The following is a 26,997-nucleotide window of genomic DNA, read 5'->3' on the forward strand; positions in this document are numbered from 1 at the left end:
AGGCACTGTGATTAGGGAAGATGGTATAATATTAACTGATCAAAGGAAGGGAGAGAAAGAAAGAAAAAAGAAAAATAGAGCCATTGAACTCTTTTTTTTTTTTTCTAACTTCTGTCTTTTCCTGTGGTAACAATTAGAATTCAAAATGAAAGAGCAAAACATATAGTAGGGGGCATAAGAAGCCCAAGATAAGTGAGATGTCAGTCCCAAATTTCCAATCCCAAGTGAATTATATTCCCCAAAGTCTCCCTTTGTCCACAGGATCATGTCTTTACTTCTGAACCTAACATGCCATCACCTCTGCAATCTGACCCCCACTTTGTCAGTCTATATAAGTTACTCTTCTCGGTGGTAAGATTTGAGTTTCAAACTGGCTTAGGTTACAAAGAGGAAAAGATTATTGTATGGCAGGATATGGAAATAAAGACAGAAGCTATGTAGCTGGACTTCCCAGGAGCCCAGGAAAAGCTCAGTGACTCAACCCGATGGGAAGAACAAGACATGTAGCATAGTCTCACCTCTGGAGGTGAAAATTGGGATGTCACCTGAGACCAAGGACAGTTCCAGTAGCCATGTTACCTTGTCAGCTCATCACAGGCTAACATCACCACCACTGTGATTCAGCTTCCCTTCTCTCCTTGTCTCTGCTTTCACTTCTGCTCTGCAACAAGCTACCCAGAACGCTGTCTCTATGGTCCACATTCCCAGAAAACGCACCCAGCATGTTGCCCCTGTCCCTGTTCAGTAAGAGCTCCTAGACCAGAACACCTTGGAAGTCACTGGCTGCATATTGATGGGCTGCCCTCATGAGACAGGTTTTTCCTCTGATCTCATCATCAGTGGCCAGACATGTGGCAGGTCGCACGGTGCCACCATAGTCACCTACTAGAAATCAGTTCAGACTGCTCTCAGGATGGGCCATGGGCATGGTTGGGTCCGTTTCATGAGTCAAATCTGTTCATCAGTTTTCATTCCATTCCCAAAGAACATAATGCCAAAGAATGTTCAAACTACCACACAATTGCACTCATTTCACATGCTAGCGAGATCATGCTCAAAATCATCCAAGCTTGGCTTCAACAGTACATGAACCAAGAACTTCCAGATGTACAAACTGGATTTAGAAAAGGCAGAGGAACCAGAGATCAAATTGCCAACATCCGCTGGATCATAGAGAAAGCAAGAGAATTCCAGAAAAACATCTGCCTCTGCTTCATTGACTATGCTAAAGCCTTTGACTGAATGGATCACAGTAAACTGTGAAAAATTCTGAAAGAGATGGGAATACCAGACCACCTTACATGCCTCCTGAGAAACCTGTATACAGGTTAAGAAGCAGCAGTTAGAACCTGACATGGAACAATGAACTGGTTCCAAGGTGGAAAAGGAGTACATCAAGGCTGTACATTGTCATCCTGCTTATTTAACTTATATGCAGAGTACATCATGCAAAATGCTGGTCTGGATGAATCACAAACTGGAATCAAGATTGCCAGGAGAAATATCAATAACCTCAGATAAGCAGATGACATCACCCCCTTATGGCAGAAAGTGAAGAGGAACTAAAGAGCCTCGTGATGAAGGTGAAAGAGACAATGAAAAAGCTTGCTTAAAACGCGACATTCAAACCACAAAGATCATGGCATCTGGTCCCGTCACTTCATGGCAGATAGATGGGGAAATGATGGAAACAGTGAAAGACTATTTTCTTGGCCTCCAAAGTCACTGTAGACAGTGACTGCAGCTGTGAAATTAAAAGGCACTTGCTCTTTGGGGGAAAAGCTATGACAAGCCTAGACAACATATGACAAAGCAGAGACATTACCAACAAAGGTCCGTATAATCAAAGCACTTTGGCCACCTGATGTGAAGAGCCAACTCATTAGAAAAGACCCTGATGCTGGGAAAGATTGAAGGTGAGAGGAGAAGGGGATGATAGAGGACAAGATGGTTGGGTGGCATCACTGACTCAGTGGACATGAGTTTGAGCAAGCTCCAGTAGATGGTGAAGGAGAGGGAAGCCTGAGGTGCTACAGTCCACGGAGTCACAAAGAGTTGGACACGACTGATTGACTGAACAACCATTCTTCCCCATGTAAGCCTTCAACTCTTGCTGGTCTAGCTCTACTCACCTCTCAGCACAGTATTTGCCCACTCATCCATTTTCCCAACATTTATGTTATACCTACTAAACATTGCTGATGCAAATGAGTAAGATACCACATTTATCTCTTAGAAACATATGGTCTAATGAAGGAGACACATGAATAACTCAGGATGATACACACTGAAGTAGCAGCATGTGTGTGTAGTACTGTGTGAACACTGGGAAGGGCAATCCCCCACTCAGCTTATAGGGAGGGGAGGAGGGACATTTAGATGAAAACAGGGGTAAGGAAGAGCCACTGATTGCAGGAGGGGCAGGCGAAGCTCAACATGGCTGGCGTTTAGGAGCCATGGAGAGCTGTGGTCACACAGACAGGGGAGGCCACGTGAGGAAGGCCTTTCTGTGCTGCTCATTTCACTGTCTATTTGCTTCCCCGGGTTCCTCATGTACCTGCAGTGCTCTTGCTCACATGCCATTCTCCTTATTGACACTGAAATCAGTTTTGATGTTTCAGGATATAATTTCCTCTGCTATAGCTGCTCTGGTAGGACTGTTGTTACCAATAGGCTATAAACCCCCATCTCATATGCAAGTTTCCATACCAATAGCAGAGAATAGATATATATTTCCAAGACTTTTATATCCAGATAGATTTCTTGATTATAGCTACAAAATTAATGTTTAAAGTTTAAAAAAAAAAAAAAACTAAGAAAAATTGTTTTCTAGGGGGAAAACCCCAAATGCAATGATATGTAAGTCCTTGGGGAACTTTCCTGGTGGTCCAGTGGCTAAGACTCTGTGCTCCCAATGCACGGTTTGGTCCCTGGTCAGGGAACTAGATCCCACATGCTGCAGCTAAGACCCAGTGCAGCCAAATAAAGCTTTTTAAAAGTTCTTGGAATACCAGGTATCTTTTATTGACTGATTCTCAGTGCTGCTGCTGTTTGCCTTTCCATGGTTAAGGAGGTGTTTCTCCTGTCCTCATACCCACCTTATTTCCTTCACACTAACGCTCTTCTGGCCCCTTGTCTCCCAGCCCCAGGGACCAGCCCACTGCACTGAGATAGGTAGGAGAGGCTCAGACGTGTTCAATGAGTTGCTAGAGAGCGGGAGCCCTGGCCATGTGGTGGCCAAGTTCTCGTCTTGCCCTTCCAACCAGAAGCCGCCTCTGGTGTTTCTGGAGAGGATCAGTCTCTCGTGGGGGGAGGGGCTGTAGATGAGCCTGGAGAGGCCAGGGTGATGGTGGTGGCAGAGGGAGTGAAAGGCGCTTCTGTCTGTTCCGCTGTTGCCCCAGTGGTTTTCTGCCTGCTTCCCTCAGTTATCTGGATTGTAGCATGGTCCAAATTTTGGACCTACTTTCCCCCTGTCTGAAAGAAAAAAGATTATTTTTCAGATTAGTATTTAAATACTCTTCCTTTCTCTTAAAATCTATCAGACTTTCCTAATAGACTTTAAAGTTTCAAAACTCAAACTTAGGATAAAAGATAAGCACGTGTTTGCTTGTTTGGACAGCCCTTCCATTTCTATGTCTTAATGCACGTAGACCCCACCTCCCCCAAAGACCTGTCTTGCCTCTGCCAGCCCACCTTTTTTTTTCCCCCTTTTTTAAGATCACTGCAGTGTTAACTATATGTACTTTACATTTTGACATTCAGTTACACAATACCCTGAGTTATTTAACTACTCTGGGTGAGTCTTGTCCCTCTAGGGATAAAGACTGTTGGGAGGAAATGAGTATCTCCTTTTCTTCTCGTCTACCCCTCAAGTCAGTTCCCACACCCCTCTACACACTGGTGTGGTCAGGGTAGGTGTTGAACACACTCTTGTTAGAAATGAAATTAACCCAATACATGCCATGACTCTACCTCACTTAGCCCCGTGATGGACACTAGCTTTGTATCCATTCTCTCTCTAAAGAAAACTAAAGATAAGATCCTGGTGGTGAAGGAGACAGAGTTTACTCTTAAATCTGCTAGTTAGATTTCTTCAGGTTCTGGCTGTACCAACACACTTGATGTTTAGAAAGCTTTCTTCAAGCCAGTGCAATGAAGGGAGAGAACTAGAAACTATAGACAAGAGGCAAATACACTCTACCACTTACAGGTTGTATGAACTTGGACAAGCCCTAAGCCTCTCAAAGCCTCAGCTTTTTTCATATGTGACTCAAAAGACCTACGCTGCCTCCCTCCACCTTCCTTCTAGGGATGCTTTAAGACTCAAAACAAGCCTCTGATGTGACATTAGCATACTCTGTAAACCAGTGAAGTACTGTATTAACATAAGAGATTCTTAAACCAGTAATCCTACTGGCTAACATGTCCTGCTTACTGAGCTCTTATTTTGAGCATTGTGTTCAGACCCATCCTGCATTTTCAACTCATGTAATGCTCATAACAATGTTATGATATGAAAACTGTTATGATCCCTATTTTGTATATGAAGGAACTGAGGCACAGAGGGTTTCAGTAGCTTACCCAGGACCTCCTGCCTGTAAGTGACAGCACTGGGATACCAATCGAGGCAGTCTGGCTCTGGGGTCTCTATGGCTGCTGTGAAGAAGGATGGGGTGATGGGTTACGAGAGTGAAGGTCAGCTAGTAACTTATGACCATCTTTTGGGGCAGCAAACAAAGGAGAAGGTGAAGCTTCTGATTCAGCTGGCTGATAGCTTTGTGGAAAAAGGTCACATTCATGCCACAGAGATCAGGAAATGGGTGACCACAGTGGACAAGCATTACAGAGACTTCTCCCTGAGGATGGGAAAATACCGGTACTCCCTGGAAAAAGCCCTAGGAGTCAACACAGAGGTAGGTGTGGGGGTTCCCGGGACATCTTCCTTCCCCCCCCACCCCAGTACTGCTGCTCCTCACTGTGGAAGGAAGCTGGGATTGCAGAGGAATCTTTCTGAGCTGTTGACACCTAGAGCACTTGCCTTGTGTGGTTTTTCTCCTGGATGGGCTGGATCTTGCTGGAACTTCCAACTCCCCACAACTGGTGCTGTGTGTATTGTAAAATTGGCTGGCCAGGGGTGGGACCTATGGCTACAGAACAGAGTTTTTCTATGTGTAGAGTTAACTGTTGACTTTGAGGATTAAACTCCTTATCTTGGCTTCATCAGTACTGTCTTCCACCTAATTATGTTAACCAGCAAATGATTAGAGTCCTCAGTATGTATAATAGTGCTCTTTTAAGAATAAGGGAGGCAATATGTGTAAAGTCTATTTGACATTTCAACTGAAAAGAGACACTCTTTGCCAGGAAGCAAAGAAGACTGACTTTTTAATCTCTTCTTTATAATAGGGGTCAGTAACCTATGAATTAAGAGCTAAATACAGGGCGGCAATTTAATCCTAGGATTTCTAGTTCTTAAATCTTTAAATAGGCTCATACTCTGAAACAGAGAATAAAGTGGTCAAACCACTAAAATTGGGGGAATTAACATCTCCCCCAGGCTTTAACCTATAAGCTTTTTTTCCTAGAGATTTTCATCCTATATAAATACCAGACAGTGGTTGAAGTAAGCAGGAATGGGCAATTAGAAAATTCAGTAATCGTTCTATCATTTAGCTTTCTATTTCCAGAGAAGCTGTTTGTTTAAATAAAAATATTTACTTTTATTACTTTTTCTTGACAAGTGGAAGTTTTCTTCTGTATTTATGCATTTCTGTTTCACATCTGTTTTAATGGTTAATAATCAACCTTGGAGCAGTGTGTCTGTGTAGATCTAAACAGAGCCAAAGTCCTTGGGGGAATATGACACTAATTATCAAATGTGTTCATTCTTTTCCTTTGTTGTAGATATTAGTCCTGAACAATTGACTTGAATATTTTATATTTTCTTATTTGAAAAAACATTATGAAGAATTTTTTTGAAGAATTATGAAGAAGAGTGCTTGTGGGTGGCAGCTGGTGGGATTCCCCATCTTCTTATCCATCTCCATTATATCTTTCTCTGTTCTTCCTGTCCCCTGCCTCCCCTAACTCTGTTGAGTTGCTTTCCCAGAACATCTCCAAGGTGACCTCTGTGATCTGTGTGTGTGTAGGATAACAAGGACCTGGAGCTGGACATCATCCCAGCAAGCCTTTCAGATCGTGAGGTCAAGCTCCGGGATGCCAACCATGAGGTCAATGAAGAGAAGCGGAAATCAGCCAGGAAAAAAGAGTATGTTTATGTGTGCATGTGGGCAGGGGTTGAGGGCAGCTTCCGCTTGACTGGCAGGTTCCTCATGGCCCATCACTTTAGACTAGCTGATGTATCCTCATGACCACCTACAGAGGTTGGGATGGACAGACGGGATGCTTTCCCCCACATTTCACACTAACCAAGAAGTGTAGGGCATTGGAGAGAAGAAACAATGAAGCAAGTCAACTTTACAAACCAAGTCTTGCCACTCTGCTTCCTTTACGTCAGTGTTTCACAGTTACATTCGGCCAGAGATGTGCGCACACATTATGAAGAGCATTCTGACAGAGTCCTTTCAGGCAATGCTGGAAGAAAGTGTGCGCTAAGATTAAGAAGTCTTCTGTAGTTGATTCTATCAAAATAAAGTAGGACCACAGGTCCCTTGGAGCTGAAGAAATTCAAGGTGGTCTCTGAAGTCAGAGCTTGTGTTTCCTCTGGGAGTGTGGTGGTTGTTTGGGCTGCTGTAACAAAGTATGATGAAGGAGATGCTTTTAACAACAGGAGTGTATCGTCTCACAGTTCTGGAGGCGAGAAGTCTGAAAGTACAGTGTTGTCTGGGCTGGTTCCTTCTGCGGGCTGGGAGGGAAGCCTCTGCTCCAGGCCATTCTCCTGCCATATTGATGGCTGTCTTCATGTGCACTTGGCATCCTCCCTGAGCACAGGCCTGTGTCCAGATCCCACCCCCGCCTTTTAGGGATACTAATCATTTTGGACTGGGAGCCTAGCCTACGCCAGTAGGACCTCGTCTTAACTAACTGCATTTGCAGTGACTCTGTTTCTAAATAAGTACCATATCCTGAGGTACCGGGAGTTAGGACACAACATGTGCGTTTCAGGGGAGACACAATTCAACCCATAACAGGGAGGAAAATGAGAGAGAGGACAGATCTTCCTGCTGGGCTCTCTCTGGGACTCCAAATCGCCAGAGGATGGTAGAGGTGAATAGAAAGTAAAAGAAAATGGGGTAGAGGGTACTGGAGCTATATGATGAAGGAAAACAGGAAAAACTGCAGGAAGTACAAGGAGAAAAACGAGAAGACAGAAGCTTGCCAGAATCCAAGGCAGTAAAATCAAAGACAGCTTTTCAAAGCACGTGGGATTACATTCCTTCTGATCTTTCCTTTTTTACCAAGCACATACAGTGTTCTAGGAACTTTGCTTGCATGAGCTTGTTTAATCCTTGCCACAGCCCTGTGTGATCAGCTGTGTTACAACTGAGTAGTCTGGGGCTTGGAGAAGCAAGACCTGCCTCTAGGAAACAGCAGTTATGATTCAGTTCCTGTTTGTCTGACCTCAAAGCTCATGGACTTTCCATCTACCAATAGAGCAAGAATAGTAAGAGTGTGGCTTATTAACTCCTCCAAAAGGGAATTTTTATACTTTAATGGAAAGGCCACTGCTAGAACAATGTATTGCTTAAAAAAAAAAAAAAAAAAACCCATGAAGATAAAGGTCCAGGAGAAGATGCCTCTTATTTTAACATTTCTTGTGAAATTCCCAACAGGGAACACTCTGTGGATAATCTTTCTCTAAATTTTTATCTGTGACACATTATAAATAAGAATTTTCATTATAAAGTACCATGAAAACAGTGACATAGAAAATCCAAAATAAATGTATAAAAATGTACTTTGTGCTAAATTAGAGATTATTGCACAGCACATGCCAGCTAGGAAGGACCATTTATAATACAAATTTGTGAAAGACGTGGGTACACTACAGTGAAGCCTCCCATTTTTAAGCTTGATGTCTGCCCGGGTGCACTGTGTTGTTTAGGAGTCCAGGGAGACCGGAGCCCTCTCCTTGCAAATGTGTGGAACACCCTTCTCTTTTCCGGAGAGTGAAAAGCAGTCACTTAGCATTGTTAGCTTGCTCTGTGGTTGGGATCACCCACTCAGCCTCAGGCACAGTAGTTTACGCTGTAAAATAGTCCCATTGGAGGCCAGAGGTCAGCATACTATGGCCTACAGGACACCCTGGCCCACCACCTGTTTTATATAGGCTATAAACTAAAAATTATTTTCTACATTTTTAAATGGTGACAACTATCAAAACAAGAATACTTTTGCTACATAAAAATTAGATGAAATTATTTTCTGTTCATAAATAATTTTATTGGAACACAGCCAGACTCATTTCTTTTTAACATGTCTGTGGCTTCTTTCATGTCCAACAACAAACCCGAGTGCTTGTGACAGAGACTGAATGACCCACAAGTAGTTACTCTCTGGTTCATTACAGAAAACAGTTTGCCAACCTTTCTGACTTTTAAACCTGGTTTAACCTGTGGCACTGTGAACCATTTTGGTATAAGTCAGCAATTCTGCTGAGCAGGAATCAGCATTCTGGGAGCTACAGTAAGAGAAATGTAGGAAGCTGAGTTGGTGTCTAGTTGGTGAGAATGCGTGTGAGTGGTGCTGCATGCTTGTGCCCGTACACACACGTGCAACTGGGAGTACACAGATGTCAGCACAGAATCACAACGTGGTAGAACTGGGGCAGGAAGGAGGGGAGTGAGTATGGAACTTGCTGAGCCCAAGCATACTGAAGGGACACAAAGCAAATGATCAGAGTGAGAGGGACTCAGAGGAAGAGATTTATGTCAGTAAAGTAGAAATAAAGGACCTTCAAGAATGTGATAAATGCTTGGGATGGGGGCAGTGAAATTTGAAAGAAGGGATGCCTTATCTCTCTAACCAACTAAAAGCCTGCTTGTTTCCTCCTAGATTCATTATGGCAGAATTGCTCCAGACAGAGAAGGCTTATGTGAGAGACTTACACGAGTGCTTAGAGGTAAGTCTTGTGGTCATCAGTTCTCAACTGTGTTAGAAAATGATGTCCTTGCCATATCTGGTACTGGGGAGGAGCTCAGTACTCTGTCTTATCCCAGAGCTTGAAGAATGAAAAACCAGCCAGAGGACGTCTTTCCCCAAATCAGTAATAATTGCATGAGAATTAAAAGTGCTTTGGAAAACAAACTTTTCTCAGATTAGAACTAGACCCAGCAAAAGACAGCATGTAAGAAAAATGAATTCAAAATAAAATCCATGACACAGTCAATGAACTTAAGTCTGAAAATCTACATCTCCCTGCTGACACACAGTCAAACTCAAAGCATATTTAAAAAATAAAAGTATGGAGTTTGTGCTGTTGCTGGGATGAATTTCCTTAACAGCAGATCAAGATAATAGAACATTCAAGTTTTCTTTCTTTTCATTCTGCTTATTTACCATCTCACTTTTTAAGCTCTATGTGCATCCCTAGTCTGACCCTTACCCCACAAGTTTTTAAGGCCTATTTATTTTGTATGTATTTCACATGGCAGTGCTTGCCAATGATGGAACTGTTGCTGTCTTACAGACCTACCTGTGGGAAATGACCAGTGGTGTGGAGGAGATCCCCCCTGGGATCCTTAATAAGGAGCATATCATCTTTGGCAACATCCAGGAGATCTACGATTTTCATAACAAGTAGGTTGGTGGTGGAGGGTTTCAGTGGAGTACATTTAGGGCCATAAATACCCAACAGCAAGGCTTCCCAACAAGTGGACCAAAGTTAACTGGGAATTCTCTCCTGGTAAAGTAGTGCCTGTTAAATCTCTAAGTTAATGGCTGTCAGACTTCTTTTTCACTCACCCCTCTTTCTCCACAGTGGTCCAAAATTCCTAATGGAGGGTGAAGTCAAATGTTCAGCGGTATCCTGACTAACCTAACTGCTGGTATCCTCAGACTGAATCAAAATAATAGGCTGGCTTGAGGAAGTAAAAGTAGCTTCTCTTTATTAAAACTCTGGGTAATCCTGACATTAGAATTCATCTGAGGTTAACCATCCTACTTTGCAGGCCTTAGGTTTCAAGTTCCACTGATGTTTTCTTTTGACCTAAATATTCCCTTCATCCCTAACTTCCTCATCATCCCCGCCCTCAACCAAAACAATAGACAGGTTGATAGATATCTAATCAAATTATCTAGTGGAATATATTTCTCGACAGTTTATAGGGGAGAACATCAATCAACCCTCTATGTTTTGTTGAAATAAGTAGAATCAGAGAGCCCTAAAACTTCACAACTCACTTCTTCCAGCTCCCAATCTGATTTATACATCTTTTTCATAGCATACTAAACATATTCAATCGTTAACAAAGGGTCAGCAAGAACACTGGTTGGTTAGATTGAAAGATTATTGTTGAATTACGATGCCAGGATTTTTGGCCCCCGGAGAAGAATTCAGTCTGGGGCCAGAGACGAGGCTTGATCGCTCAGAGCTTTTGTGTAACAAAGTTTTATTAAAGCATAAAGGAGACAGAGAAAGCTTCTGACATAGGCATCAGAAGGGGGTTAGAAAGAGTACCCCCCTGCTAGTCTTCAGCTGGATGTTATATAGTCACCAGCAGTCTGTTAATGAAAGAAAGGAATGTCTCAAAACTTAAAATGGCACCAGGCCCCTCACCCATAAGATGTATTTTGGGATAATCTTGGCACCAAATGGTTTATCTTGGGCCATAAAATGATTAACTTGAATCTTGAAGAAGGGCAGATCACCATACAAATCGTTTCATTTACATAGATTAGAGGAACAATATCAGAGTATAACATACTGGTTTATCAAGTAGGTTCTGAGCCCAAAAGGCAGAACCGACTTGAAGACAGAGTGTGGGGTAGATGCATAATACATTAGCGTAGCTTAAGATAAACATTTCCATAAGAAAAAGGCAATGGTTAACTTCAGGTGAAACCAGGTGGCATTATGGCAACACAGAATTTTAAGAGAAACCTCCTTTTAAATTTGTATAGAGAAGGAAAAAATATCGCTAGTTTGTTTCCTCCTGCCGCTTAAGAGAGATAAAAATGTCTGACACTTGCAGGCTATTTCCTCCGTTTGGAGACCCCTGGCCTTCCTGCCTGTTACCCTCTCAAGATGACATATCCAGCTATGGAAATAACTGAGTTTCCAATGTACAAATGGAGGGAACCTTGAGAAATAATGTTGACAAAAAGTCCTAGAGCTCTCTCAGGACCCTGTTGCAAAGAAGGGCTAACGTAGAGGTTCAGAGTTGTAGGATACAGTGTGGAGGAAGTCCTAGGGTCAGGCTAGTCAAGGCTTTGACTCAATGAAGTTGTCATGCTGGAGATGAAACTGCCAGTACACCAGGGTGGCAGTCCCCTTGAGGCAAGACTCTAGAACAGCACTGTGCCATAGAGCCGTCAGTAGGGTGGAAACGTTTTGTGTCTGTGATGTCCAGGACCATAGCCACTGGTTATGTGTGCTTAGTGAACACATGATGTGTGATTAGTGCTACTGAGAACTGCATTTTCAACTTTGTTTAATAAATATAGGTAACAAGTGTCTACTATAAGGCACAGCCCAGCTCTAGAGAATGAGACCTCATTCTTTGCTAAGAATGACCAAAGGCAAGTGTGTGTGTTCAGTTGCTCATCGGTGTCTGACTCTTTGCAACTCCATGGACTAAAACCCACCAGGCTCTTCTGTCCATGGAATTTTCCAGGCAAGAATACTGGAGTGGGTTGCCATTTCCTCCTCCAGGGGACCTTCCCAACCCAAGGATCAAACACGCATCTCCTGCACTGCAGGCGGATTCTTGCTAAGCCACCTGGCAAGTAATAGTTGAATATAAAAGGATGCTGAGCTCTAAAAGTTCTAAAAAGCAGGTAAAGAGGTACTCCTCTCATCAACACCTGATGATTAATCCCCTGTAAAGTCATCAAATGGCATTAGCTAAAGAAAACATAAAATACATAGCTCCCCTGTCAGAGTATGAAAGCAGTAAGCTCCAGGGTGAAAATACCTTCTGACTCTCTGGAGTACTTGATAAAAGTTCCTAGTCTTTTTTTAAATCCAAATTTTTATACTCTCTATATTTTTTTGTCTGGAAATCTCCAGCGACAGCAATATTTTCTCCTCATGTCTATTTAATAAGATCCCAGTAAAGCCGTTCTTGACCACTGACCCCACATTCCATCATCTGAGCTCAGTTGAGTATTATCCCATCTCCCTAGATATTTGGGAAGATATCAGCCTAGAAAGTAGTAAGTCATGTTACTTTTCTTATCTGATTTATGATCTCTGGGATTTAGTCAGAAGTCTCACTTTGCTCATATTCTTACCAAATTGGCAAGGTATAGGAATATAGAGATCACGATACCCACTTCCTGTGAGCCTTGTTTTTGCCAAATCAGTGTATAAGGGGAAAGACTCTTCGTTTCAAAATTGACCAATTGTAACAGAATATCTGGGCTTCCCTGATGGCTCAGCGTTGAAAGGATCCACTTCCCATACAGGAGACATGGGTTCAATCCCTGGTTTGGAAAGATCCCCTGGAGAAGGACATGGCAACCCACTCCAGTATTCTTGCCTGGGAAATCCCATGGACAGGTAAGCCTGGTGGGCTACGGTCCATGGGGTCATAAAGAGTTGGACACAATTTAGCAACTAGATAACAACAGACTACCCTGCATAACCTTGCCTTACTGTGGTTTAAAGGTATCAATCCAGTAAATCAAGGCAAGCAGTTTGGTAGTCTACTTAAGAAGTAGCTGAAGGTCTACGTACCAGTTACAAAATAGAGTTCTAAGAACTCCATAAAACAAAAAAACTCAAGCCATAGGAATATTGCATTTTGTAGTGGAATAAATTCAGTGATTAAGAACACAGCTACCCCAAAAATGTTAGCTATTTATAACATAAGAAACAAGAAGAAAATAAAAACCAGCCTCTGAGCAACCAAAAGAAATATCACAAAGATAAAGTTCTTCTCTTTCCAGAGGAACTCCTTCTTGTCTACCATGAAGCCCTCTCTCTTTCTTGGTTAGATTGTTTCCAAGCCCATAGCAATTTAGAAGCAGCAAATAAGAATCAAGAGTTTGAGCAAGTAACTTGATATCAGTACCTGACAGGAAAGAAAGATAAACTTCCAAAAAAAGAGTCAAAAGAACCCAAAAGATCAAGGTGGTCAAGAGCTATTCTCCATAGGCCAGACGATCCTATGTCCCAATATAACCCAATATAGAGTCCAACAGAACCACTGTATTATGATACAGCATAGTAATATTATATTAGTAATAGGTAATAATGAATCGTTGGCATATCCTGCATGAAAAAGCAAGGAACTTGTAATGCATTTAGAAAGCTATCCACCAAAATATGTTTTAAATAGTCCACAATTTAGGGGAACATGCAAAAAAATCAAGCTGTTTATTAATTCCCAGTAGGATCTAGAGGACTTAAGGCTTTATTTACTCTACTCATAATATGTGCTTTCTTCCCATGTCATACAAAATTTGACTAATGTAGAAAGTATACCCCTCTAAAATCTCTAACGAGTAATATTTAAAATGGCAATTAAGCCAACTTTGAAAATGCAGAAATTGTGAACTCCATAAGAGGTCATGTCTTTCACTGCATAACCCCAATACTTGGCACACAGTAAACATTAAGTAAGTGTTTGTTGGGTGGATGAATGAATGGGTGGGCTAAAAATAGAATTAAAATTTGCAGACTTATGGCTAATGCCATTCAAGTCATAATTCACTCTTTTGTTTATGAAAATCTCAAGATACGGAAAATCATTATTTTTCTTCACCACTGTCAGAACCTTCTAGACAAGCAAAACATTTGCATGTCTAAATGAAAGAGTTTCCTGGGTACTTCTTATTGGGAAGAAAGGCAACTGTCCAAACTCTAGTTTGCTCTTCAGAAATACTTTTCTGAAATGGTCACTTTTTAACCTAAACGTATCAAAAGGTTCTTTTTAACCCCAGTTGCTTGCATCTTTTCAAATTTATAATTAAGTGCTATCTGACAGAGAAACAGACTCCTTTGATTTCTAGTGCATAGCTCAGGTTCTGTGCCTCTTCTCTAGAGAGAGTGAGGGAAAGAGATTGGGAGGGAGGAAGACTGGAGACAGACTGAGCGGCCGAGGGACTGAGATGGACACGGCCTGCATAACCGTATCAGCTGAGGCACTGGGAAGTTAGTGTCTAGACCAAAGCTGCATATGTTAAATAACTCGGCTGGTTAATATTGACTCTTTTAAATGATGTCACTTTGAAGAATGACAATCAAGATTGGTTTTGTGTGTGTGTGACCTTTCTGTAGGAGCTTTGTCTCTATAGGTATTGAATGGAGAAGTTCCCAAGTACCAAAATTATTGTAAAGAGGAACAATTCATATCTGTAGAATTTAATAGTTAACAAGTAGTGATAGTAACACAAATTGGAGATTTAAGGAGTGACACTTGGTTTCCACCCTCTGCTCCCCCTATGTTGATACTGCATCTCGTATCTATAGAACCAAATACAGAGATCACGGCACTCACCTACTCGAAACCCAGGTCTATTTTTGCATTTTGTTAAACATTCTGGGAGTACTCAGGAACCGAGGCAAATGCCATAGATAGACCTCCCCAGTGGTCATGGTTTTATTAGTGCTCTCTCCCCCCTTTGACTGGCCTACAGCTTGTAATGTGGGAAAATCATTCATTTCCAGTTTGCCTTGTATTTGATTTTCAGCTCCAGTAAGGACAGCAGTTTGTTTAAAATGCTCATCCCCTTTGGTTAAATCTGAACTTAATTTTTCCCTTTCAGTTTTTGGCGATATGGTCATATGTGAGTCTGGGCAATACCAGTTTTATAAAATCTCTGTTGTCAGGGGTCAGAAGGTCTTCCTGAGCATCAAGCCTAATCGTCCCCACTGACAGATAAGAGCCCTGAGACCCAGAGAGGGCCCAGTGACTTGCGCACTTTGTGACATTTCCCTGTTGAACAGTTAGGCATAGATTCCGGTGGCTGGGGCAGTCCCTCTCTCCTCTCCGTAGACCATGGCTGGCACTGCCAAGTCTGGTTGCCTTGCTTCATATCTCACCAGCTCCAATGTGCATCCTCAAATCTCAGGAACACTTCAACCTGTTTCTTCCATAGGTATGTCATCCAGGTCACACACCCTTACAATAATGGCCTGAAATGAAGAAGTCTGGGAGTGAGTCTCCATCCTGGGTCAAGGGTGGGGGAAGGTGAAGCCGTCACACTCCAAGGTGGACTGTGTCTTGTCACGTCTGCTCCTGTGAGACTGAGGCACAAGAGGGGCGAGGTGGTGGGTGGAGGGGCTGTGAGGCAGAAATGGTGGTGACAGGAGCATGGAGGAAGGGAGGAGAGACAGAGTGAGTGGGAAAGTGGGATGGAACACCTGGACAGAGGAGAAGTGAGGACAGTGGATAGCAAGGGAAAGAAGAGATGTGGGAGAGAAGGGAGAGAGGGAGGGAGAGTGGGCAGTACCTGAGGAAGGCAGTATAGAAAGGGGGAGGGGGAGATGGAGGGGGAGAGATGGATGAAAAAGAGCTAGACCTCCCTGTCTCCTATGGTAGGCAGGAGAGTCAGTTAAGCGTTTTTCAAACATTTTGTATTATCAGCCAAGGAAAAATTATATATCCTGTCCTGATATGCACATGCTTTATGTATTATATATAATAGGAAAATTAAATCCTGCAAAATAATGCCCTCACCATGTGTGATGCACTCTGATACTTTGGATTAGGTTCTGTTCTCCTTCCTCTTTAATGCTGGTTTCCACCCTCTAAATTGATTTTACAACCGCTTGAAATGCAGAGGGTGGATCTGTAGCTACAAGGTGAGGCGCTGGCTCCCCCAAGTGGAGGGAAAAGGGGTGTGCAGGCCACAGCCTCATCTGAAGGCCCCTCTGCCAGGCTGCAGCTGCTTTCTCTGCTTTGCCTTTCCTCCTTCCTGTACTCACACACCTTGTTTGTATTCTCTGCTTTCTGTGCTGCTTTCCCACACCAGGAAAATCTCGTTCTATTCTACTCTCTTGTTTCATAGAAACTGGAACTTACAAGGTTTGTGACCTGCTCAAACCGATTAGTAAGACAGCCAAAGAATCCACGTCTTCATAACTCCCTATTTTCACACTGTCATTTTCTTAATATTCAAATGTCAAGCAGAGAGGAAGGGGACATCCTAGTGCTTTTTTTCTTGGGCCCTAAATTTATACTCTGAGAGATAACTGTGAGCCTTACACACTTATCAGTAGGGCCTTAAAAAATTATAGCTGCGATTTTGTTGCTGTTTTTTTTTCGCAGTGCTAGTTTTATAAATATGGGGGAGTACCCAAAGCAAAACAAAGTCTAAACATTCATTTTGGTGTGTCAAAGTCATGTTCATTTCAGTTGTACACACTAACTTCTTGGTGTCCATGCCTAGCTACTAAACAGCCTGTCTGTCAATGGCCTGTGAATAACATTAAATGCAAGATTCATTGTTTATATTTTACTTTAACATTAAACTTATGTTTGTGCTGTACTTTTTGATTCATCTAATCACAAAAGTTAAATTTAGGAAATATTAGCAAAATGTATTCAACAGGTAGTACTGCAGCGAGGTAAGCTGCTGCTTGAGGTTTAAGGTGAGGGTGGGGGGTATACTGAGTAAGAGTCCAGCCCTGTGCACCTTTCCTCTCCACCTCTAACCTCAGCAGAAGTTCCTGCTGTGAATTAAAGAGACAGAGCCTGGTGATTATCATGGCCCAGCCCAGGTGATCAAACTGTGCTGAGCAAAGACTTCTATGAACCATCTGGCACCTTCCCTGGAGTGCACACAACCCTCCAGTAGTTTAACAGCTGCTCAGTGTGCTAACTGGCTGTCCTGACCTGCAGTCCAGAACCTCTTCCGTGCTGGGCTCTGGGTCTATCTGGTCACTAATGGGTCCCTTAGAAATAATCTCTAGCTCCTCTTGTATGCAAAAGCGTAAGGGGCAGTGTCCTGGGCTGCCTGCAAATAAGCCTGATACCTCTCTCCCCAGCCTGCCTCCAGCTTTATTTGTTTATGTCTCCTTGTTGTTCTGCTTTTCTCTTGTTACCACTGTTACCCTGCTTCATTCTCCTTCTCACCAACAAGTGTATATGCCCATGCCTTGAGAGCATGCACAAACAAGGCCATCACATGTATTCTCCTTTAAATTCAAGCTGTACCCTTGATATGAAGGTCCTCAGTGAAGGACAAACTTCTTTAGAAGCAGTAAGACTACAGACCAAATTTACCTTTGGCAAAAATAACAGTTTCAGAATGACCCAGGGTGCCTTTGGAATGGTACCGTTTTCATGGTGCTTAATGACAAAGCTCACAAAGTTTTTCTGTCAGTAATGCTAGTGGCTTTATTTCCCAGGATCCCATCCAAAGCCGGAGGGAAGCATTTTCCTCATAAAGTAACTGCATAATGTATTGCATCATCATAATTTGATAGAGTGGTAACATTGCTTAGATCTTGACATTTCTTTTTTATTGAGGTGTAGTTGTTGTACACTGTTAAGTACGATGTGCCGTGCGTAGTTGCTCAGTCGTGTCCGACTCTGCGACTCCATGGACTGTAGCCCGCCAGGCTCCTCCAGGAATTATGTGCTGTGTGCTTAGTCACTCAGTTCTGTCCAGCTCCTTAAGACTCCGTGGACTGTAGCCCACCATGCTCCTCTGTCCATGGGGATTCTCCAGGCAAGAACACTGAAGTGGGTCACCATGCCCTCCTCCAGGGGATCGTCCCAGCCCAGGTACTGAGCCCAGGTCTCCCACATTGCAGGTGGATTCTTCACCATCTGAGCCACCAGGGAAGCCCCGCTATGTACAAGACAGGAGTACAATAGAGTGATTCACAATTTTCCAGGCTAGACTCCATTTATAAGTATTATAAAATACTGACTGTGTCCCTTGTGTTATACAGTATATCCTTGTAGCTTGTTTTATTTTATACCTCATAGTTGTGGCTTTTAATCCCCTACCCCTGTGTTGCCCCTGCCACTTCTCTCGCCCCACTGGTAACCATTAGTTTGTTCTCTGTATCTGTGAGCGTGCTTCTTTTTTGTTATATTCATAAGTTTGTTGTGTTTTTTTAATTCCGCAAAGAAGTGATATCATACAGTATTTGAATCTTGACATTTCTTTAAAAGTTTGACTCATTTCTGAAAGAACCCCAGATATTCACACAAACACTTAAACTTCTTGCTTTGCTCATTCTCCCGTGATTTATTATACATAATTATTGGAGTGGTAAAGACCAAGATGTTGCTATAGAACAGCTGAGGAGGAATGTCCCATCATTTGTGGAAGGTGTTGTGACTTCTTGTGCTTTAATTTAAACTCATCATGTCTATTTGAAGTAGGTAGAATTATACTGATCAAGTGTACATAACCTGTCATCTTCATAAGTTTCAAATTAAAAAGCAAAATAGAGTTTAATACTGCTGGTGGTCTTCAGCAATTACTTGAGATGGTAGTGCACAACTTACTCAAAGTTATGAATAGATATGCCCATCACAGAGTAGCTTGTTTAATTCCTACCTTTTTTATTTAAAAATTAAACCATATAGAGTGGATGTAGGATCTGCCAGCTGGAAGCATACTGGAAAGGGCAGTCAGTTTAGTCACTCAGTCGTGTCCGACTCTTTGTGACCCCATGGACTGCAGTACGCCAGGCCTCCCTGTCCATCACCAACTCCCAGAGTTTACTCAAACTCATGTCCATAGAGATGGTGATGCCATCTAACCATCTCATCCTCTGTCGTCCCCTTCTCCTCCCGCCTTTGATCTTTCCCAGCATTAGGGTCTTTTCCAATGAGTCAGCTCTTTGCGTCAGGTGGCCAAAGTGTTGGAGTTTCAGCTTCACCTTCCAGTAAATATTCGGGACTGATTTCCTTTAGGATGGCTGGTTGGATCTCCTTGCAGTCCAAGGGACTCTTAAGAGTCTTCTCCAACACCACAGTTCAAAAGCATCAATTCTTCAGTGCTCAGCCTTCTCTCAATCCAACTCTCACATCAATACATGACTACTGGAAAAACCATAGCTTTGACTAGACGGACCTTGTTTGGCAAAGTAATGTCTCTGCTTTTTAATACGCTGTGTAGGTTGGTCATAGCTTTTCTTCCAAGTAGCAAGCATCTTTTAATTTCATGGCTGCAGTCACCATCTGTAGTGATTTTGGAGCCCAAAAAAATTGCTTTCAAAAGCTGATCTATGTATGGACTGGATGCATTAAAATCACCCAGGGAGTTTTGCTAAATGATACAGATGCTCAGATCCTAACCCCAGAGGACAGTGCACAGGCAGGAGTAGGGGTCACTAAGTGTTCCTTGAGACCAAGTCTGATACTTTCCCCAAAAGTGTTCCACCTGCAACAAAGTTTGGGAAGCACTGCACACTCTACTTACTTCAGAGATATAATGCACCTCATCATATTATAGGATTTTGAAAGTCCTTTCATAAACAAACTAGTTTAACCCAGAATTTCCAAGCTTAAATGATATGTGATCTTGAAATCCAATTTTTACATAACCGCAATCAAGATTTTTCCCAGGATATGGTTTTCAGAGAAGATAATCTACTATAGATTTTCACAGGGGCATGGTGGGAAGAGCTCCCTGGGAGTAAGTCTCCAGGAGTAGAGCTTATTAAGATTGGGAGGCACTGATCCTGAAAAACTAATTTAGTGCCTATGGACAGGGAGGCCTGGCATGCTGCGATTCATGGAGTCGCGAAGAGTCAGACACGACTGAGCGACTGAACTGAACTGAACTGATATGCCAGGTAGTGGTTTGGGTTCTTTACCTACATAAGTTTATTAAATCTTCACAACAACCTCACAAGATTGTTTAAAATTGAAAAAAAAAGTGGTACTTTGTAAGACCCCCTACTGACAACTGTGTCTAGATGTGAACTCTGGTTCTTTTATTTGAGATTGGTTTGCAGAGGAAAGGAAAGTAAGGCCTTGGATTAGCAGAAGAGTGGGCTAGTGGCAGTTGCTGTTAAAACCATTTTCCAGGAAAGCATTAATTGTAGACATGATATTCTGTGTACTTAATTCATTTTAAAGTGCTTTCATTTCTTGAGAATTTATAGAGTATCCTCCCATAGGCAGCTGCTGTCACCAAAAATTGCTATTACTGTCTTTAGCATCTAGATCAATTATCAACTCTGTGGGCATAATTAGCATTTTTTACTTAAAATTAACCTGAAGTGACCAAGTCACTGACCTTTGGTCATAAGTTAAGGAAAGAGGGAAGCTCTCCCTAAGTCATCACAGAGTCCTCGCAACTCCTAAAACAAGGATACAGTTTTATATCTTCTATGGAATGTCATGATCCAGGTATTGTATCATTTCTTTGGTCACTCTTAATAGAGAAGAACCTGTATACCATAGTGGTCAGAGTGAGGGGACTGGAGGGAGAGCCCAAAAGTGGGCAAGTGGAAGCTTCCTGCACCCAGGAGTGTTTCTCCTAGGTGCCTGGGGCTCCAGATTCTCCTTTTTCTCTTTTTCCCAAGTACTCTTCTGTTCTCACTCCTCCTTTCTTTAAAGCGGTTCATTTCCTTTCACCAGCCCCTGTCCTAGAATAGCTCTTCCCTCACTCACCAAGCCATTCCAGCCCTAACCCCCAGGTCCTGTTCAGCCCATCACAGCTCAGAGCTGGATCTGCATCCATTGTCTTCACTGAGATTATCCTGAAGGCCAATATGAGAAACAGCCACAGAGAATGTCTCAACACCTGAAAAAATACCTGTGACGATTTTGTACCTTACGTTGTTCAGTGTTCTCATGGAAAACAACCACACAATACATGTCTTTTAGAATTTAGTTCCAGAAATAAAAATTATATATATTAAAAATAGATGACTGAATTAATATATTATGTATGTGGTGATGATCCAGATTGCTTCTGTTTGCAACAACAACAACAAAAAAAACCATGATTTTTTCTTGTCCTTGTAAAAAATTTGATCCTCACTTGCAGCATTATATATTTTTCTATTTCTAGTTTAGAATTCATATTAAATACATGTGGGTCACCTGCAGTTCTTCTAAAAGTAGTAATAAATATGATACTTTATTGACTTTTGAGCACTGCATGTTTGCATTTTGTAAGCCCAAATTGCATTATAATCACTGCTGTTCAGTGATTCAGATCAGGATACTCCAGAATTCAGGGGAAAGATGATTATCATTAAATGGATACTGCTAAGAGTCTTCAAACATTTTCAACTGACTTTTACTTACTACTGAAGTAATACTTATTTGTAGTAGAAAATGTCAATGGCAGATGGACAAAAAATATCATCTATGATTCTATAAATCATTGGCATTTTGGCCTTACAAATATGGCTTGCCAAACATTTTTTAATTGCACATATATATTTCTTTAAACCAAAACCAAATCATTCTATGTCATTGAAAAGATAAAACAAATAACAGGTATATATATATATATATATATATATATAAAACCCATAACCAATTGTAATTATAAGATGCTTCCAGAATGCTTGGACAAGAGAAATCAGGTAGTATAAGTCAAATCAATAAAATTTATTTGTTCCAACGGTAAAGGTAAGTAATGGAATAATTCAGACCTACTTTATATCTATTAATTTAATTTTTGAATCAACTTTTAAATCAAAATTAAATAGAAAAGTATAGATTGAGAAGACCCACCCACCTCTATCCCTTTTTTGCATTTTATACTGTTTCATGTATTTCTTTTAATTTACTTTAAAAAATTTTATTGTCTCATTTATTATCATTACAATGTCACTCTAATATGGGTGCTGTGATTCATGGTAAGTTGCCCAGAGCCACCTAACCTGACAAAACAAGGATTTTAACCCAAGGCCTTTCAGTGCCTAAACTGTCCTCTTTTCCTGCTGCATTAGATAACATCCTGTGACAGTTGGTGGCAGTATTTGACCCATGTTTATCTTTATCCACCATGTTTTTTCATCTGGTTTCCTGTGGTAATGAGTTAAAAATATACTTGCATTGCTTCCAACCCAGTTTTATTTCAAACAGTACTGCGGTGAATGCTCTTCTTTTTGTGTTATTTGACACGTGTGAAAGTCTGTTGCTCTTTTCTTTTTTTTATTGCGGTATACTTGATGTACAATATTATATAAGTTTCAGGTGTACAACATAGTCACAGTCTTTAGAGACTATACTCCATTTATAATTATTATAAAATATTGCTGTATTCCCCACACTGTACAGTATATGCTTGTAGGTTGTTTCTTTATGCGCAGTAGTTTGTGCCTCTTAATCCCCCATCCCTTTCTTACCCCTCTCCCCTTTTCTCTCCACACTGGTAACCACTATCTTGTTCTCTGTATCTGTCAGTCTGTTTGTTTTTTGTTATATTCACCAGTTTGTTGTAGTTTTTAGACTCCACATAAAAGTGATATCATACAGTATTTGTTTTTCTCTGTCTGACTTATTTCACTTATCATAATAGCCTTCTAGTAAATCCAGGTTGTTGCAAATGGCAACATTGCATTCTTTTTATGGCTGAGTAAAATTCGTGTGTGTGTGTAGGATGGCTCCTTTTCTCCACATCCTTGCCAACATTTGTTATTTGTGTTCCTTTTGGTGATAGCCATTCTGACTAGTGTGAGATGATGCGCCATTGTGGTTTTAATTTGCATTTCTCTGATGATTAATGATGTTGAAACATCTTTTCATGTGCCTGTTAGCCATCTGTATATCTTCCTGGGAGGAAAAGTCCATTCAGGTCTTCGGCCCATTTTAAAATCACGTTGTTTTTTGCTTGTTTGTTTGTTTATTGGAGGATAATGCTTTACAATATTGTGGTGGTCTCTGCCATACATCAGTGCAAATCAGTTATGACTGTATTATATATCTGCTCCCTCTTAAGCCTCCCTCCCCTCCGCATCCCAGCGCTCCCGGTCATCACGGAGCACCAGGCTGGGCTCTCTGTGCTACACAGCAGCTTCCCACTAGCCGTCCGTTTTAGACACAATGGTGTGTATCTGTCAATGCTGCCCTCTCAGGTTGTCCCACCTTCTCCTTCCCCACTGTGCCCATCAGACCATTCTCCATGTCTGCGTCTCCATTTCTTCTCTGTAAGTAGGTTCATCAGTACTGTTTTTCTAGATCCAATTTATATGCATTGATACACGATATCTGTTTCTCTTTCTGACTTCTTCACTCGGTATAAGAGGCTCTAGGTTTATCCACTTCACTACAACTGACTCAAATTTGTTCCTTTTTATGGCTAAGTAATATTCCATTTTATCTGTGCACCACAACTTCTTTATCCATTCATCTGTCGATGGACAGCTAGGTTGCTTCCATGTCCTGGCTATTGTAAATAGTGCTGCAATGAACATTGGGGTGCATGTATCTTTTAGAATTGTGGTTTTCTCAGTGTTGATGCCCAGTAGTTAGATTGCTGGGTGATATGGTAGTTTTATTCCTAGTTTGTTAAGAAATCTCCATAATGTTCTCCGTAGTGGCTGTAGCAATTTACATTCCCAGCAACAGTGCAGTAGGGTTCCCTTTTCTTTGCATCCTCTCCAGCATTTATTGTTTGTAGTATTTTGGTCATTCTGATTGGTGTGAGGTGATACCTCAGTGTACCTTTGATCGAAGATCATGGCATCTCGTCCCATCACTTCATGGGAAATAGATGGGGATACAGTGGAAACAGTGTCAAACTTTATTTTTGGGGGCTCCAAAATCACTGTAGATGGTGACTGCAGCTGTGAAATTAAAAGATGCTTACTCCTTGGAAGTAAAGTTATGACCAACCTAGATAGCATATTGAAAAGCAGAGACATTACTTTGCTGACTAAGGTCCGTCTAGTCAAGGCTATGGTTTCTCCTGTGGTCATGTATGGATGTGAGAGTTGGACTATGAAGAAGGCTGAGCACCAAAGAATTGATGCTTTTGAACTGTGATGTTGGAGAAGACTCTTGAGAGTCCCTTGGACGGCAGGGAGATCCAACCAGTCCATTCTGAAGGAGATCAGCCCTGGGATTTCTTTGGAAGGAGTGACGCTAAAGCAGAAACTCCAGTACTTTGGCCACCTGATGCGAAGACCTGACTCATTGGGAAAAACTCTGATGCTGGGAGGGATTGGGGGCAGGAGGAGAAAGGGACGACCGAGGATGAGATGGCTGGATGGCATCACTGATTCGATGGACGTGAGTCTGAGTGACCTCCGGGAGATGGTGATGGACAGGGAGGCCTGGCATGCTGCGATTCATGGGGTCGCAAAGAATCGGACACGACTGAGCGACTGAACCGAACTGAACTGAATAATGAGTGACGTTGAGTGTCTTTTCATGTGTTTATTGGCCATCCTCATGTCTTCTTTGGAGAAATGTCTGTTTAGATCTTCTGCCCACTGTTTGATCGCGTTGTTAGTTTTTCTGATATTGAACTGTATGAGCTGCTTATACATTTTGGAATTAATCCTTTGTCAGTTGCTTCCTTTGCAGTTGTATGAGCTGTTTATATATGTTGGATAGTAACCTCGTATTCGTTACATCATTTGCAAGTGTTTTCTCCCATTCAGTAGGTTGTCTTTTTGTTTTGGGAAGACTTTCTTTTTAACCACTTTATTGAAGTACGGTTGATGTAAAAATTTGTACATATTTAATATCACAAAACACTGATGCATTTGAAGATAATTATATACCCATGAAACTATCACCACCATCAAGGCCATAGACATATTTATCACCTCCCAAAGTTTTCTTTTCTGTTGTTATATAAGAACACTTAACAAAAGATCCAGCTTCTTTGCAAATTTTAAGTATGTGATGCAGTAATCTTAGCTATTGATATTATGCTATATAGTAGATCTCCAGAATTAATCTTGCAAAACTAAAATTATACACTTTAACCATTAGTTTCTTGGGTTGGAAATAACAGTATATATATCCCCTACTTAGACAAAAGGCCGAATGTTAGGTACATTCTTCTACACCTTGCCTTTTTCGCTTAACAGCTTGACCTGGAGATCTTCCATGAAAAACCTACAAAGTTTTGCCATTTTCTATAGCCATATAGTCTGTGATTCTATGGATGTGCTATAGTTTACTTTGTCATCTAGACACTGCCCTTTGCTATTATGAAGAATGCCACAGTGAATATGCGTATGTATACTTCATTTTGCATATGTGTGATTACAACTATAGCACATTTTCCAAAACTAAAATTGCAGAGGCAAAGATAAGTACTTTTTTTACTTTTATAGATATTGTCAAATTGACCTGTAGAGATTATACCATCTTCCATCACTGTCAGAATGTTTCCCTACAGCCTCATAATTATTTGTAACACTTTGCCTGATTTTTTGGAAAGAAAATGCCATTCTAATGATTCTGGCTTATTTGAGCTTGTATTCTCTGAGCTCAAACCAATTGTTTAATATACGAATTTAAAGTTGGTGTAGTCAGCTGTTTATTATTTATTAACATAAAAAGGAGCCATGCCTTAGATATTCACAATGGCAGATAACTCGGTAGTAATTCAGTTCAGCTTTGAAATGTATTATGACATTTTCCCCATTAAATTTTCTTTCCTAACAGTGTCAGCAACCGGAAGCATTAACTCAGTTTTTAGCACAAACTGGGTACTGACAGAAGAAGAAAGTGAAAAATTGGAAAGAAGTCAGTATAGGATTCAGAATTTTTCCACCTTACCTCTGGGATCATAGATAGTATTATTTTGGTCTTTTGATACCTATATCTATATATTTTCAAACATTGCAACATGCTCAGACTACTTGTATTAAAAAATAGAGTCATAGCATTGAAATGCCCAACACAAGTATCATATTCCATTACTTTCAGCCTGAGAAGTGTAAACCTTTAAGGGAAACAATTAAGTAGCATTAATTAATTAAAAATTTAATGAAATTAGTTCCAACATATTTTAAATTGCTCCTTACTGCATATCACTTAGAAAGTGGAGAAGGCATATGTAAATAATGGAGAGTTTATGAGATTGGGTTGGCCTCAGTATGAGCCTTTGGTGGGGAGGGGTGCAACAGTACAGAAATGTCTGATTTCAGCCTTTCTCCCTCCTTGCAGCATCTTCCTCAAAGAACTGGAGAAGTATGAGCAGCTGCCTGAGGATGTGGGACACTGCTTTGTTACTTGGGTAACCTACTGAACTTCTCCTCCTATGAACCCATGTTTTCCAGGAGTACAGGTGTAGCAGATGGCATCACTGTTCAGTGCCTGAGCTGATGCTTGGTGTCACTGACATTCTAACACAGGACCAGGGGCTGTAGAGAAGATCCATGAGTAGATCTGAAAGAAAGCAGTCTATCACGGAGCACCGGAGCCCGTGTGTGATATCTACCTTAAAAAAACTTTCAAAAACTGAAATGTCAGGAGATTGAAACAAGACCACCACCCCTGGTAGAAGAACTGTTCCAGCTCCATCCACGAGTTATTTTTAACAGGATGAGGATTAGGGGATTAGAACTTTAGAAATCCACCAAGCCATTGTTTACATTTTCTTCCTTGATAAGAGAATAGACTCCTTTGTTGTCCATCCCAGTTCTGACCTACAGGATGTATATGTAGTCATTCTCTTTCTTGGAGCTGTTGTCACGGGCCAAGTACATGGGCTGAATGTACCAGGTTCTAATTATATAAATGGAAACACTAGTCTCTGTTAGTTATCTCCACGCCCCATTATCCCGAGTTCAGGTTCGTGATATGTGTACCACCATTTCCCGGGAAGCCCACCTAGTTAGTACAGTAAGCACAACTAAACATGGAAATCTTTCCCCAGGGCCAGGAGTTCTACGTATTCAACAATTAACCAATTAGAACTACTACTCAAAATGGGCTAATTACTTTTCCAATGTCTTTACAATTCAGAGAGTTTACG

The 26,997-nt window shown here is 41.4% G+C and overlaps 1 protein-coding gene across 19 annotated transcripts in view; it reads left to right on the forward strand.

The window, feature by feature from the left end:
• KALRN (kalirin RhoGEF kinase) overlaps positions 1–26,997 on the forward strand; it is a 699,404-nt gene that overhangs the window by 440,206 nt on the left and 232,201 nt on the right. For all 19 annotated transcript variants that reach the window (XM_042232347.1, XM_042232379.1, XM_042232348.1 and 16 more), the window contains exons 22-26: positions 4,731–4,913; positions 6,150–6,268; positions 9,016–9,082; positions 9,650–9,759; positions 26,187–26,256. In XM_042232347.1, coding sequence (XP_042088281.1) covers positions 4,731–4,913; positions 6,150–6,268; positions 9,016–9,082; positions 9,650–9,759; positions 26,187–26,256 — 549 coding nt within the window. The remainder of the gene's footprint in view (positions 1–4,730; positions 4,914–6,149; positions 6,269–9,015; positions 9,083–9,649; positions 9,760–26,186; positions 26,257–26,997) is intronic.

The sequence above is a fragment of the Ovis aries genome, chromosome 1 (genome assembly GCF_016772045.2).
Source record: "Ovis aries strain OAR_USU_Benz2616 breed Rambouillet chromosome 1, ARS-UI_Ramb_v3.0, whole genome shotgun sequence".
In the NCBI taxonomy this organism is placed as follows: domain Eukaryota; kingdom Metazoa; phylum Chordata; class Mammalia; order Artiodactyla; family Bovidae; genus Ovis; species Ovis aries.